A 14,498-nucleotide genomic window follows, 5' to 3' on the forward strand; every position below is an offset into this window, starting at 1 on the left:
ACTTCCATGATTTTGGTTGACTGAACAATACCTGAATGAAAACAATTCATGTATTATTTAATTAAAGATATCTACATTAACTGGATAGTATTTTTTTTAAAAAAACTGTTGACAACTTGTACTGACACAAATACAATTTTTCCCTCTAACATAGGAGAATTCATATCAGTCTAAATTGTACCTTAAGCATATACTAGAGAACCTCAGCCAATTTTAAAATATGTTTCCAAAACTAGTTTGTTTCTATTAATCGCAGCCGATTTATCACAGAACAGGATTCAAATATAATGCTAAATTAATAGGGCTCTGCAAAACATTAAAAAGAGATGTTCTGCAGGCATGTAGACAATTGGAAACAGTCTTCTAAGCAGTCACATAAATCTTGAAAAAAAATGCCACTCACTTTAATTATTCAAAGAGAATTGCTTTCAGGGTTATGGCTGTGCTAGAGAAATATAAGTGGTTATTTCTATAGTCTCTTCCCGCCATGTTAAACTATATTTTAGTATTATGTCAACTACTAACAATGCTTTATCTAATAATGACCATACCAGCATATGTACAATTTGAACAAATAAAGAATATTTTCTCTCTCTAGTACTGCTCTTCATAGAGACACACATTTATAAAGATTTGGTTTATGAATATTTAGTTAGTGAATATCAGTATGATAATTTGGCTTGGTATTCTTTAAATTCTCTCATAGCAACATGGACTCCCCCCCCCACTGAATCATTATAATATACTGTATAATGGTTGAAGGCCTAAAAGGATGTAAAGCAAATTTAGCAACTTTTTCCATAAAATAATGTTTTTGAAATAATGTTCTTTATAGTTAGTGATATTCTTAAAATAAGTTGCATCAGCACGAAAAACAGGTTTCCCCATATTCCTATTATACTTCAAGGATATTCCTTTCAGATCCATTCCTGTCAAACTGCACACTTTTACACATGTCTTGCTCATGGGCTTCTAGAGGCTAGTCATTGTTAAAATGCTCAAAACAGGACACTGGTACTATTCCATCATGGTGGTTCATAATCAAAATGTAAAGGTTTTCTGGTCAAGGCCATAAGGATAGCCTTGATCATATAGGTTTTAAAAGATCAATATTAACAATAGCATCTTGTTTTCAAAGATGAAATTCTTTACAAGAAGAATGGTTATCATTTTATTTTTATTTCCTATATATAATAGGAATATTATTTTTCATGACAAGCTATGAGCTGATTCTGTGGATATCAAAATCATCTTGGGAGTCGTACGGAACTATTCGAATAATTTGGCTTAAAATATTATTCAGAAGGCAAAGAATAAGTACACAGTGCATGAAATGTAAATAGTCAGTATGCAGATGTCTTTAAATTCAATCTACAATTTAAAATTTGAAGGCATGCAAAATATAACTTTCTCCTTAAGCATCAAGGATAATATAAGTTCAGTTTCAGTTTATTAAACTGAGTATATGTACACTTTAAGTGTGTCTCTCCCATGAGTGCAGATTTCTAAAGAGGGATTAGCATGTGAATAGAAAAAAGGGAAGCAAAAAGAACAACAAAGGAAAAACCTATGTCATTAGTAAGAGCAGCTAACTAACAGGAGTTGAGAAAACCCATCTCAATAGGGAACAGACAAGACTGAACAATTACCAAGAGCATGCAATAGGGATACAAACATAGACATTGAGTTTGTAAGGCAGAAGATAACTGCAAACTTTGATTAAAGTCAAGCACAATTACTGTTTTCCTTAATTTAATAAGGCAACCATGTGGTTAAGCAAATGATGAAATCAGAAGGCATTGGTAAATAGGTTTTGATCACATGAAAAAAGGCTACAGGGAATGTTCTACATGTTTTTAAATTGTAATAATTTTATTTGTGAAATATTAATGGTTCACTTACACTATATCCCTTCAATGTGTTTTTAATATAAGAATCTGATATAAAAATTAAGATTTTTAATTCAGCCTAGGTATAATAAATTGGTATATTATACATATGGAATTCTGGTCTAAAATATATGAAAATATCTGTTGAGTGGCTGCAAAAAAATAGATATATATATTTGATCTTAATTAGCACGATGCTGTATTTGCATGCATAGGGGGAGAAAAGCCACGCTTGGAAGGAAAAGTACACAGAAATGAAAGGTTTGACCATGGAGGGAGAAAAGGTACAGGGAGTTTCTCAAAATAAACACAGAACAGAAATGAATTGTCTGGTTTGTATGTTGCAATAAAGAATTGAGAAAGCTAAGGCATAAGTCAGAAGAAGACTCATGTTTGGAGATAGACTTACAAATTATAAATCTAAAAAAGACTGTATCTGAGTTCCCTATTTTATAAAAACGACATCCTTTAGATCTAAAAGAATTAAAATATAATTCAAATATCATATCAGACTCAATCAGCTCCTCCCCTTATCTGTAAGTAGTTACTACTTACAGATAAGGGAGGGGGGAGCTGATTGAATCAGATACCTACTACTCTAATGAACAATTTGAATATTATAGATTATGCCACTAATGGATATAACAATAAGCCTCTAAAAAGTTATTTCTACTTCTATTTCCCCCCACCTACAAAAAAAATAAAAAATCCCAAACAAGCAATTGTCTGCAAAATGCCATTAAGTTTTCACAGTTAAGTTTGGATACAGTGGCAGACATAAAGATGCTACAGATGGAAAGCAATGAAAACCTGATGAAGGAATCCTTTTGTTTTCCCAAAGGTCTAGAGGTAGATTCCTCCAGTAATATACAGATACAGGTAGTCCTCAACTTAAGACCACAATTGAGCCCAAACGTTTGGTTGCTAAGTGGGACATTTAAGTGAATTTTGCCCCATTTTATTACTTTTCTTGCCACAGTTATTGTGAATCACCGCAGTTGTTAAATTAGTAACACAATTGCTAAGTGAATCTGGCTTGCTTGTTGGCTTTGTTTGTCAGAGGTTTGCAAAAGATATTGACCCCAAGACATGGAAATCATCATAAATATGTGTCAATTGCCAAGCGCCTGAATTTTAATCATGTGACCCTCAGAAATGCAACAATAGTCATAAGTGTGAAAAACAGTCATAAATCACTTTTTTCAGTGCTGTTGTAACTGAATGGTCACTAAATGAACCTGTAAATATGTACCAATAGATTCTCAAGAAACTATGTTAATGATTTGGCTTGTAAGCAAAAGTATCTATAAAAATTTAATTTCCGAAATGGGTGGAAAATGGTCCATGGGAAAAAAAGAAAAATTTCCTTCCTCTTAATACGTCACTGCTTATATGGCTCATTCTACTGGAACAAGTAACAGAGGAATGATGCACAAGTGCTAACACTTTGCCTGTTTCTAGAACATAGTATTTTATCCTTAAAATATTTAATATATAACAATAAAGCTTTTTTTAGATACAGCAAAATTCTTTTCACCATCTTTCACCAGATTCAACTCCCATAATTTCCAGCCAAGCAACTGATTTCGCTTCACATTTACAGACTGGTGAAAATTATTGAAGTTAAAATTTGATGGGTTGAGAAAATATGCAGTAAACTTTTCTCTAAGTTTAGGCATTAGTAAATTGACCATTTTTGCCAATACTCTTATGACCCAAATGGGCAGAATGTAGCAAATGGGTTGATATCATTTTGAAAGCTTTGGGTAAACCAAGCATGAAGAAGGAGAGATTCAACCAAAATAAAATATGAGATGATGAAAGATTGTTCTGAATTTTAAAGTGGACATTTTGACCAGTTGCAATCAATAATAAATTATTGGAAGCTAAAATTCCAGAGTTCTCTGAAAAAAGGTACAATTTTCCATAAGAAACTTCAGAAAGAGGGGAAAGGAGACAGAACAAAAAAAAATTACTTATCGCTAATAAGCTATTTGTTAGAAAACAACTTACAGGATTGGAAAGCTCTAGGAAGAGTTATCCCTATTTACATGGTTGCAAAGAGAAATGGAGCAACACCAAAGAAAAACATTCCAAATGTTCTTGCTCCACCACATATACATGCTAATTGACTCATCAGCCTACACCATATTATTATGTGACTGATTTTGAAGCTAATTAGGAACCCAGCATTATAAGTTACTCAACAAACTATTAAACCTTAGTATGATGTGTGAACCAGTCAGTCTGAGTTTACCAGTGAGCTAAACCATAATATGGATGATTTAGTTGGGACTTTGTAAATCATACTTATGGAAGAGGTACATAATCTAATACTCCAAGGCCATAGGCTGTTCAAAAAATTAGCGTGGTTCCTAAAAACCTCCAAATGTTGATATCAAATTCTAAACTTTGATATGAAAAAATAAAAATAATTATAAAATTGAGTAATGTTTAATTTGATTACACTTTTTTTCCTGGTGTACCGAAAACATTTTGCAGTGAAGGCCTTGGTGCTATACTCAGAAACACTATCAGAGCAGAAAAATATACATAACCTTCATTTTGATTATTTAACATTATGAAAGCGGATCATTCTGCTTTGTTCAAACAGTTCAATAGTTACAACAAACCATAGCTTAGAAGTGTTTAAATCAACTACTGATTGAGGGAAATGAGGAAGTATAGCCAAAACCAAAACTGATGCTCCTCTAAAAAAAAAGATCAGTGTTGATCTGAAATGTTTTTCCTATCTCTAGTTAAAACACAGAATAGTTTCATGCTGTGCTTTATAGCTGTGCTAGTATGACAGCTTCACAAATATTAAGGCCTTCATTATACTACAAACCTTGCACTCCACAGTCTGTCTGCTGCTTCCCTTTTTTCACCCATGCTATGTTTTACAATGTAATACCTTCCCCATGATAGGGATTATGCTGCACTCTACCTACAATTTAGCTTATAGTAATGTTGGTAGATGAATATGGTGAAGTCTAACATGTCAAGGGGGCACTAGGTTGGAGAAGGCCATCTTAGATCATTTGCTAAATATCGTTTTGCTAATCTTACCTACTCATATTTTCCTAATATCTATAATGAATACTTTATACCATTTAAATTTCAAAAAAGTCTTGTTTCAATTTCCTGAAGTTCTTCACATGATATCAGTGTGCACATATGGAAGTATTCACTCAAATCTTTCTTGTGATTTTTTAAAAACTTATTGGTGATCATTAGCATCATTTTTACTTTCTATCAAGACCCACTTTTTGTCATCAGTAATTTATGACCTATATTTTCTCCCTCTTTTCTACCTAGCCCTACATAACTTTGCCTTTTTTACATTTCAAAACTACCTCAATTTTCCCCAAAATGACCTCATTTTCCTGAAAATCACACTAGAGTTAATTACCTGTTTTCCCTGTATATTATACACACAGAGAGATTTAAAACACTAATAATCTTAAGGCTGAGTTAAAAGAACAGCTCGCCCAGCCCACAAAGCTTAAAAAAGGAAGTAAACATACACAGGAAATATACAAAGTACACTCTTTGTCAAACAGCAAATAAGTAACAAACAAAACAAAGCTAGAGCTACAAAACACCTTTTGACTGAATGCAGGTAGGTAACTTCTCCTGTTCCAGCCTGGCTTTATCTGCCATGCTAAATCAAAGAAATCCCTCAGTCTTCTCTTCTAAATAAATTCCAAATAATCTGTTCTTCTACGAAACACATTTCCTTTTGCATAGAACCAGTAATGAGTCTGAAACTATTGATTCAACCAATCTGTCTCCTCTTCAGTCTTGAAGATAACTATATAAATAAGATCCTGATACGATAACATCCTGAAAGCAATGCTTTAACCTGATATGTGTGTGAAATAACTCCCTATACTCCCAATAGTATTTCCATTCTGTTGCAAAGGTGATGAGTCATAGGGTAGAATTAGTGAAGCAACAAAAATGCAGGTGTTATGATAGAGTGGCTCAAGGATGATTAGACTATGTCCTAAAACATGTTACCAGAAGACTGTTCCTCAAAACAAGGAACAGCAGGAAACTAGAGTCCATTGGTCAATGAAATTTTTCTGTAATGGGGCAGATATTGTGACAGGTCTGAGCGGGAGAATAGAATAGAATGCAGGACAAAAATAAACATACAAACTCTTTAGCTAATATGTACCAGTATTTGGAAATCTGATACCTTAGCAACCTTCTGTATGGACACTGACTCAATCAGATTTCAGCTTGCACAAGGAGAAACAGTATTTTCTCTGAAAACAGATTAGCTGTAAAAATAGGTCATTCTTTGCATTTTAAGGAGGATGGACACCGGTTCAATATTTTAAGATCTGTATTTTAAACAATCATGTGGTGTGATGTGGCATTTCCAGGCTACCAAAACTAATAAAACAATATTTTCCAATAACTGACTTGGAGATATTTGGGACAACAATTTTCATCTTCCTTAAATTGTTGCCATTAGTGGATGTTTATAATCATAGCCCAAACTATCTAGTAAAAACTAGATTGAGTGCCCTGAAATGATCATATGACAATTTAGATGTTTTAACAATTAAAATATTAATGAGGTTTGCAGCTCAGTTTGTTCATTAATGACTCACCGATTCTTTTCTAGTTCGTTGTGCGTAGACCTGAAAGATAAACCAAGAACAAGAAATCATTAGATATCACTAGTCTACTTCATAAGCCCATTTTCATTAACACCTCTCTTTATTTTAGTGTCTTGCAGATATATTAGTGGGTAATTCCCATCTTTCAAAGCAATTTGGGAAATACCAAATTGAATGAAGGCTGTCATAAATCTTGAACAGTTTTTCATTCCCAGATTCATATTCCAAAACATAGCCAAATATACTACAATGTAAGTAATTTAATATCTACAACTGTATACCTTACTGCAAAATGCTAAGCTTTACAATTTATCTTCAGCTGAATATCAATTTGCTTATTGCTTTAGTCACCATTACTCTAGTATGAAACAGTCCTAACCAAATCATTCTATAAATAAGATGCTGGTTATAGTGATTAAAATAATTTTAAAAAGAACAGAAATAAATGAGAAAGCCCCTCGTTATACAAATCTTTCCTTACATTTAACTACTATATGTATTCATGTTGATAGCAAACAATCAACAAGTTTCCAAATAAATTTACAGAATTTATCTTTTTATAATAACATAATATATAACAACTAAAGTATGTAGAATTTGCCAAGCATCAATTATAAATTACTAGAATTAATTAAAAACATTTCACTGCTTTAAAAAAAACTATACTGTAAAGTAAATTGATCCCAAAATGTCTATTTTGTTTTTTAAATTCAAAGCCTATAATTTTAAGATTTGACAATATATTTTAATGAATTATCATCACATTTTTCTGAAGCTCAAATACTGCCTTCCATCATCAATTGAAAGAATCTTTAATGAAAACCATAACATTTAATTAATGAAGAATTCCAGGCTCAGTGAGAATTTTCTGTGTATCAATAACTTCTAAAAATGGCAGTCAGTTCTGCCTTTTTGCAGAATGAAGACATACGTCCACCCTCAACTCAATGATTGATATATAACTGATTCCAACACGGGCAGACTGATAATGGAGAACTTCTAATTGTATGTATTACAGACCTTAACCATTTCTTAAAAAATTCCTTCTGATAAACTACCAGAAAGACAAATAAGATGGCGTCAAACAGCTTTGTAGGCGGGGTTATGCTGTGATGTTACAGATTTTCACAGAGCTTAGACCATTTAAAGATCATTAATTCAGTAGTGATTTATTACTAAACTAAATAGTAATTGCTGGACAAGCGGCTTGCTTGGATTTAGTAACTGGGTGTAGGAGAAGATTAACTCAGAAATGGCCTTTAAGCAAAAAAACTCAAAGAGTGCTGGCAGTTCACCCGCTCCGGCATCTAAATTACAGTCACTACTCCCCCCCAACCCCCTCCTACTCCTGCAGGGGAACCTTTGACTCAAGAAATACTGCAAAAAGAACTAAGTGCGGCCTTAGCTAAGGCTTTAAAAAATCATGCAGCTGCAATGGAAATTAAAATACAGGAAAAGATATCTGTTGCCCTTAAGGAATTGTCAGAAGAAGTTAGGAATTCGGTCCAGATTCGTAATCAACAAATTAGAGACGATATTTTAGAGGCTTTTAAATGCTTATCGGGCTATGTATCAGGAATCGAGGATAAATTTGAAGATCTTAGTGATTCCAATATTAATCTGGTAACAAAAATGGATGTGGTCCGATGATGCAGAAAATGAAATTATAATGTTGCAGTACAGACAGATGGAATTTGCATTAAGGATAAGAGGCCTCAAAGAGAAAAACCAAGAAAATCTGAAGCAGATCTTCTCAGAAGCTTTTGATCAATTGATGGGACGGTCAGGAGGGGATTTCGACTGGCAAATTGACAAGATATACCGTGTTAATTCCTGTCTTGCCAGACAAAAACAACTCCCAAGAGACATTGTGGTGTATTTTGCCATGAGAGTTATGAGGAATTTGATATTGCAAGAGTCTTATAAAACCAAGTTGCAAATTGGGGGTCAGGGGGTGACTGTTTTGAAGGAAATACCACCCAAAATGTTGAGATCAAGGAAAGACTATGCCTTTTTAGTCGATGAGCTCAAAAACCGTCAGTTACAGTTCAGATGGGAAGCTCCAGCTGGGTTAGCAGTTACTTACCAGGGGCAAAGATATCGTCTTAATTCAGTATGGAAGGCTCATGATTTTTATAATAATATACTGAAGGCTGAACATCCCCCCCTCCAGGACCCAGAGAAAGAAAACAAGAAGGACAGGACAGACAGCAAGGTACCCAAGGATCATTAAGGCTGGATCAACTTCCTCTCTCAGAACTAGAAGGAGCAAAGGAGCAAAGACAAACCCGCGTGATTACTAGGCGTATGGAACAAGAGTTAAAAAAGCAACAAGCTTTGCAACAAACACACGCAACCATCCAAGAACTCACAGGTTTTAGCTCAGAAGCAGTGGGAGGAGCCAGGCCGAAAGTCAAACTACAGGATTTTCAGATGGCTCTTAAAAAGTTTCAGGGAGCTAAAGATGATAACTAAGTTCTTAACCTGGAACGTTAATGGCTTAAACTCTACACAGAAAAGGAAGAAAATAAATCATTATTTGAAACAATTTAAGAACAACATAATTTGCCTGCAAGAGACACGTATCAGATTAACTGACCAGAAATATCTGATCAATACAAGACTTGGACAACACTTTGTAGCCTCTGCCTCAGAGAAGAAAAATGGTATAGTTATTTACTTAAGAAAGGACATGAAAGCCGAATTACTTGAAGCAGATTCTCAAGGAAGATATATTGCAATAGAACTGGTATTAGAAGGGAAAAAGATGCTTCTAATGGGAATATATGCTCCCAATCAACAACAAGACAAATTTTACAAAATGCTCCATACTAAGTTAATACACTGGGACTATAGATCTTGCATATTAATGGGTGATTGGAACCGTGTTCTGGATACCAAGAAAGACAAGAAGGGTCTCCTGCAAAATACCCAAACACGAGCGAAATTACCTAAGTCTTTTTTCAATATGATGGATGATTTTGAACTGAGGGACACCTGGCGAGAAAGGAATGCAAAAGAACAAGACTTTACATTTTTCCCTGATAGACATCAATCCTTTTCTAGGATTGACTTTATATTAACAACAAATGATTTGCTTTCTAGGGTAAAGAAGACGAAGATATGTTCCAGAGCTTTAACAGATCATAATCCGGTTTGGATGGAGCTGCCAGGAGTCCTAATAAATTTAAATAGGTTACATAGACGTAAACAGGGGGGAAAAAGAACTGAACTAGAGGAAGAGATCAGGAGGAGACAACAGGAGTTAATATTAAACCCAGGAGATAAGAAGATTAAAGAAGCAATTACTTTATTAAGAGCGCAATTTAATATGCCGATGTCAGACCAGGTGGCTACTAATTTGTTATATGCAAAACATAATACTTTTTGTAATGCAAATAAACCTGGTAGATGGTTAGCATATTTGACTAGGAAGAAACAGAAATCTCGCAAATATCGAAAATACATTATAAAGGGAAGGAAGTGTTTCAACAGGATGAGATTCAAAAGGCCTTTCGTGATTTTTTTACAGGATTGTACACGAATGACAAAATACAAGATTTAGAAATAGATAGATACCTGGACAAAGAAAAAATACCCATAGTTAAAGATGAGCAGAGGGAAAAATTCTCCAGGTAATTAAAACAGCTAAAGGCAGGGAAAGCACCGGATACAGATGGTTTGACAGCGGCTTATTACAAAAATTTACAATTAGAAATGGTAGAACCCCTTAAGGAATTATTTAATAAGATCCAAATGGAAGGGAAGGTACCCCCATCTTGGAAGACAGCCTTCATATCTCTGATACCTAAAGAAGATCAAGATCTTAGTCAACCCAAAAATTATAGACCTATATCATTACTTAATATAGATTATAAAATCTTTACTAAAATATTAGCGAATAGGTTAATGTTGGTTATTCAGCAATTGATTCATAATGATCAAACCAGTTTTATACAAGGGAGACAAATGAGAAGTTATGTAAGACAAATTGTTAATATATTGGAATACTTGTGAAAGAATAATCAAATCCCTGCAGCGCTTATATTTTTAGATGCCGAGAAAGCCTTTGATCGAGTGAACTGGCAATTTTTAATGAAAACAATGCAAAAGATGCAAATAGGAGAGTATTTTCTACAATCAATTAAAGCAATATATCAGGAACAAACAGCACAAATTATAGTCAATGGAAGTTTAACAGACCCATTTAAAATCGAGAAAGGTACAAGACAGGGTTGCCCCCTATCGCCATTATTGTTTATTATAACCCTGGAATTATTGTTGAATAAAATACGGGATCAGATGATTTACAGGGAATAAAGATTAGGCATCAAGAATATAGATTACGTGCATTTGCGGACAATTTGGTTATAACATTAACCCAACCACAGGAATCTAGCAAGGTTTTAATGAATATGATTAATCAATATGGCCAAGTATCTGGATTTAAAATAAATTTAGGGAAAACAAAGATGCTAGTTAAAAACATGAACACTAATCAAAGGGAAGACTTAGAAGAAACGACAAGATGTGAAATAGTTAAAAAGGTTAAATATCTAGGAGTCTACATCTCAACCTCAAATGGGAAACTATATAAGTATAATTATGAGCCGCTATGGCGTAGTATACAGATAGAGATGAAAAATTGGGAAAAATTACAATTATTCTTGTTGGGAAGAATAGCAGCAGTGAAAATGAATGTCTTGCCTAAATTTCTATTTCTTTTTCAAATGATACCAATACTTAAAAAAGATGCAAACTTGCTAGAATGGCAGAAGGGTATTAACAAACTTGTTTGGGCAGGGAAGAAGCCGAGAATAAAACTTAAAATAATGCAAGATGTACGTGAGAGAGGAGGTTTGAAATTGCCAAATCTAAAACTATATTATGAAGCAGTAGTTTTATCAGTAATCAGTGATTGGATTAACTCAACAGATGATAGAATACTTAATATCAAAGGGCATGATTTGGTATATGTTTGGCATGCTTACTTGTTATATGACAAGAAGGTGGATAAGAATTTTTAAAGTCATATTTTAAGGAATGCTCTACTACGGGTCTGGAAAAAATATCAATATAAACTAAATGATAAGATATCTATGTGGGCAATTCCTAGATATGCAATAGAGAAAGGACGTTGGTCTTACCTGAACGTCTATTTTCTGATGGGAGGAGGGAATGGTCACACGTGGGTTTTATCACAGCCTGATTGGTCCAAGGCTGAGAGGAAATCTATAAATACCGGTGCCTGTCCATTGCTAGCCCAGATTCTCGAACATGAACGGTACAACTGAAAAACAAGAAACAATACAACAAACCCCGGGAAACACCCCCCGGGCCCTCCCCTTGGCCCCAACAGACAGAACTCAGGGCGGGTTGTGACCATTCCCTCCTCCCATCAGAAAATAGACGTTCAGGTAAGACCAACGTCCTTTTTCCAGAATGGGAGGAGGGAATGGTCACACGTGGGACATACCCAAGCTAAAGTCCCAGGGAGGGAGAACAGGAACTCTAGGAACCAAGGGGAGCCTCAGCTGCCACCCCCTGTAGGACCCTACGACCGAAAGACGCGTCCGCTGACGCGAAAGCATCCAGACGATAATGCCGGATGAACGAGGTTGGAGAGGCCCAGGTAGCCGCCCGGCAGATGTCTTCAAACGGGGCCCTCGTGGCCCACGCTGCCGAGGTTGCCGCGCTCCTTGTAGAGTGCGCCGTGACGCCTGACGGAACCGGCCGCCCTGAGGCCACGTAGGCCTCCGAGATGGCCTGACGCAGCCAACGGCCGATGGTAGCCGAGGACACCCTCGAACCCAGAGCTCCAGGTAGGAAGGAGACAAACAAGGCCTCCGACTTGCGGAAATCCTTGGTCCGCCGGAGGTAGATCCGCAAGGCACGGCGGACATCCAGACGATGCCAAAGACGCTCCCTGTCAGTGGACGGACTCGGGCAGAAGTCAGGCAGGACGATCTCCTGAGCCCTGTGAAAGGGGGTATTTACCTTGGGGACGAACGCCGGGTCAAGGCGAAGGACCACTCTGTCCTGGTGAAAATGACAGAGGTCGTCCTTACAAGACAGGGCGCCCAGCTCGGATATACGCCGGGCGGAAGTGATGGCCACCAGGAAGACCACCTTCAGTGATAAGAAGCGCAAGTGCACCGAGCGGAGAGGTTCAAACGGGGCTCCTGTTAATGCCTTGAGGACAAGCGGAAGATCCCACGTGGGGAATCTATGAACGGGGGGAGGCCTGAGATTTGCCGCCCCCTTGAGGAACAGCTTGACCAGAGGAGACTGGGAAAGAGAAGAAGATCCCGCCCCCCCCAAGACCGAGGACAGAGCCGCCACTTGGCGACGCAAGGTGTTTTGCGAGAGCCCGTCCTCCAGGCCCTTCTGAAGGAAATCCAAGACGTTGGGGATGGTGGCTCTGACGGGAGAGATGCCCTTGGGGGAGCACCAGCGGACGAACGCTGCCCAGGTGGAGTTATAAATGCGGGTCGTTGAGGGACGACGGGCCGCCTCGATGGTGCGAATGACCCCGGAAGACAGATGAGCCCCCCTTAGAAGCCGCCGTTCAAGAGCCAAACGGTCAGCTGAAGCCACTGAGGCTCTGGGTGAATCAGGGCCCCCTGCCGTAAGACCACCTCCCCCTGCGGAATCCTCCACGGGGAAGTCACTGACAGCTGAACCAGGTCCGCAAACCAGGGTCTCCTGGGCCAAAACGGGGCCACCAGAATGACCAGGGCCCTTTCCGTCACCACCTTCCTGACGGTCCCCGGGATGAGTGGAATGGGGGGAAAGGCATAGAGGAGGCCCGGGGGCCACCGGCTCCTGAGGGCATCCGTGCCCTCTGCCGAGCTGGATTGGAAACGGGTGAAGAAACGCGGGAGTTGTGTGTTCTCGGGAGACGCAAACAGGTCCACCCGGGGGGACCCGAACCGACAACAGATCTCCCGGAACAGCGACGGGTGGAGTTGCCACTCGCCGTTGTCCAGAGTTGCTCGACTGAGCCAGTCCGCCTGGACGTTGGAGAGTCCCGAGATGTGCTCCGCCACCAGGGACTGTAAGTGTTTCTCCGCCCACGACCCCAATCGCAGAGCCTCCAGCCAGAGGGCTCTCGAGTGGGTCCCGCCCTGACGATTGATGTGCGCCTTGGTGGCCACATTGTCCGTCAGGAGGAGAACGTGGCTCCCTTCCACCGAGGAGCGAAAGTGACTCAGAGCCAGACGCGCGGCCTTCAGATTCCAGCCAATTGATGTTGTGACGGAGGTCCGAGGCCGTCCATCTGCCCTGAGCCAACCGAGAGCCCACCAGGGCCCCCCACCCGAACAGACTCGCGTCCGTGGTGACGGTCACCCTGTTCGGCTCCCAGAACAGACACCCCCGCTGGATGGCCGGGGAGAGCCACCACACCAGGGATGCACGGACTCCCGTCGAGATGCGGAGAGTCCGAAGGGAATTGCTCATTCGTCCCCTCTGATAGGGGATAAGCTCCCATTGAAGGGGCCGAAGATGGAGTCTGGCCCACGGGACAATCCCTATGCAAGAGACCATCTTGCCCAATAACTGCGACAGAGAGAGGATGGAAACGGAGCGCTTTGTGCGAACGCTCTCTGCCAGCCGACGAAGGCTGACCTGCCTCTCCTGAGACAGACGCACCTCCCCCAACTTGGAATCTATGACTGTCCCCAGATGCAGAATGCGAGTGGAGGGAGTGAGATGGCTCTTTTCGAAGTTTACCGAGAACCCCAGGGCCTGGAGGCTTCGAATGGTAATCTGAAGATCTGAAACGGCCTGAGACAGGGAGCCCGCCTGAAGCAAGACATCGTCTAAATAACATTGGAGGCGGACCGGGACCGATCTCAGATGGGCCGCCAGAGCCGCCAGGACCTTTGTGAAGGTCCTCGGGGCCGAGGCCAGGCTGAAGGGAAGAGCCCTGTACTGGTAATGGTGGGGCCCGTGGGAGAACCTCAAGAACCGG

The 14,498-nt window shown here is 38.9% G+C and overlaps 1 protein-coding gene across 5 annotated transcripts in view; it reads right to left on the minus strand.

Annotated features, from left to right (window-relative positions):
* Positions 1–14,498, minus strand: part of MXI1 (MAX interactor 1, dimerization protein) — an 86,934-nt gene that overhangs the window by 39,342 nt on the left and 33,094 nt on the right. For all 5 annotated transcript variants that reach the window (XM_032225514.1, XM_032225513.1, XM_032225515.1 and 2 more), the window contains one exon: positions 6,515–6,544. In XM_032225514.1, the coding sequence (XP_032081405.1) occupies positions 6,515–6,544 (30 nt within the window). The remainder of the gene's footprint in view (positions 1–6,514; positions 6,545–14,498) is intronic.

This window comes from Thamnophis elegans, chromosome 10, assembly GCF_009769535.1.
Source record: "Thamnophis elegans isolate rThaEle1 chromosome 10, rThaEle1.pri, whole genome shotgun sequence".
NCBI lineage: Eukaryota > Metazoa > Chordata > Lepidosauria > Squamata > Colubridae > Thamnophis > Thamnophis elegans.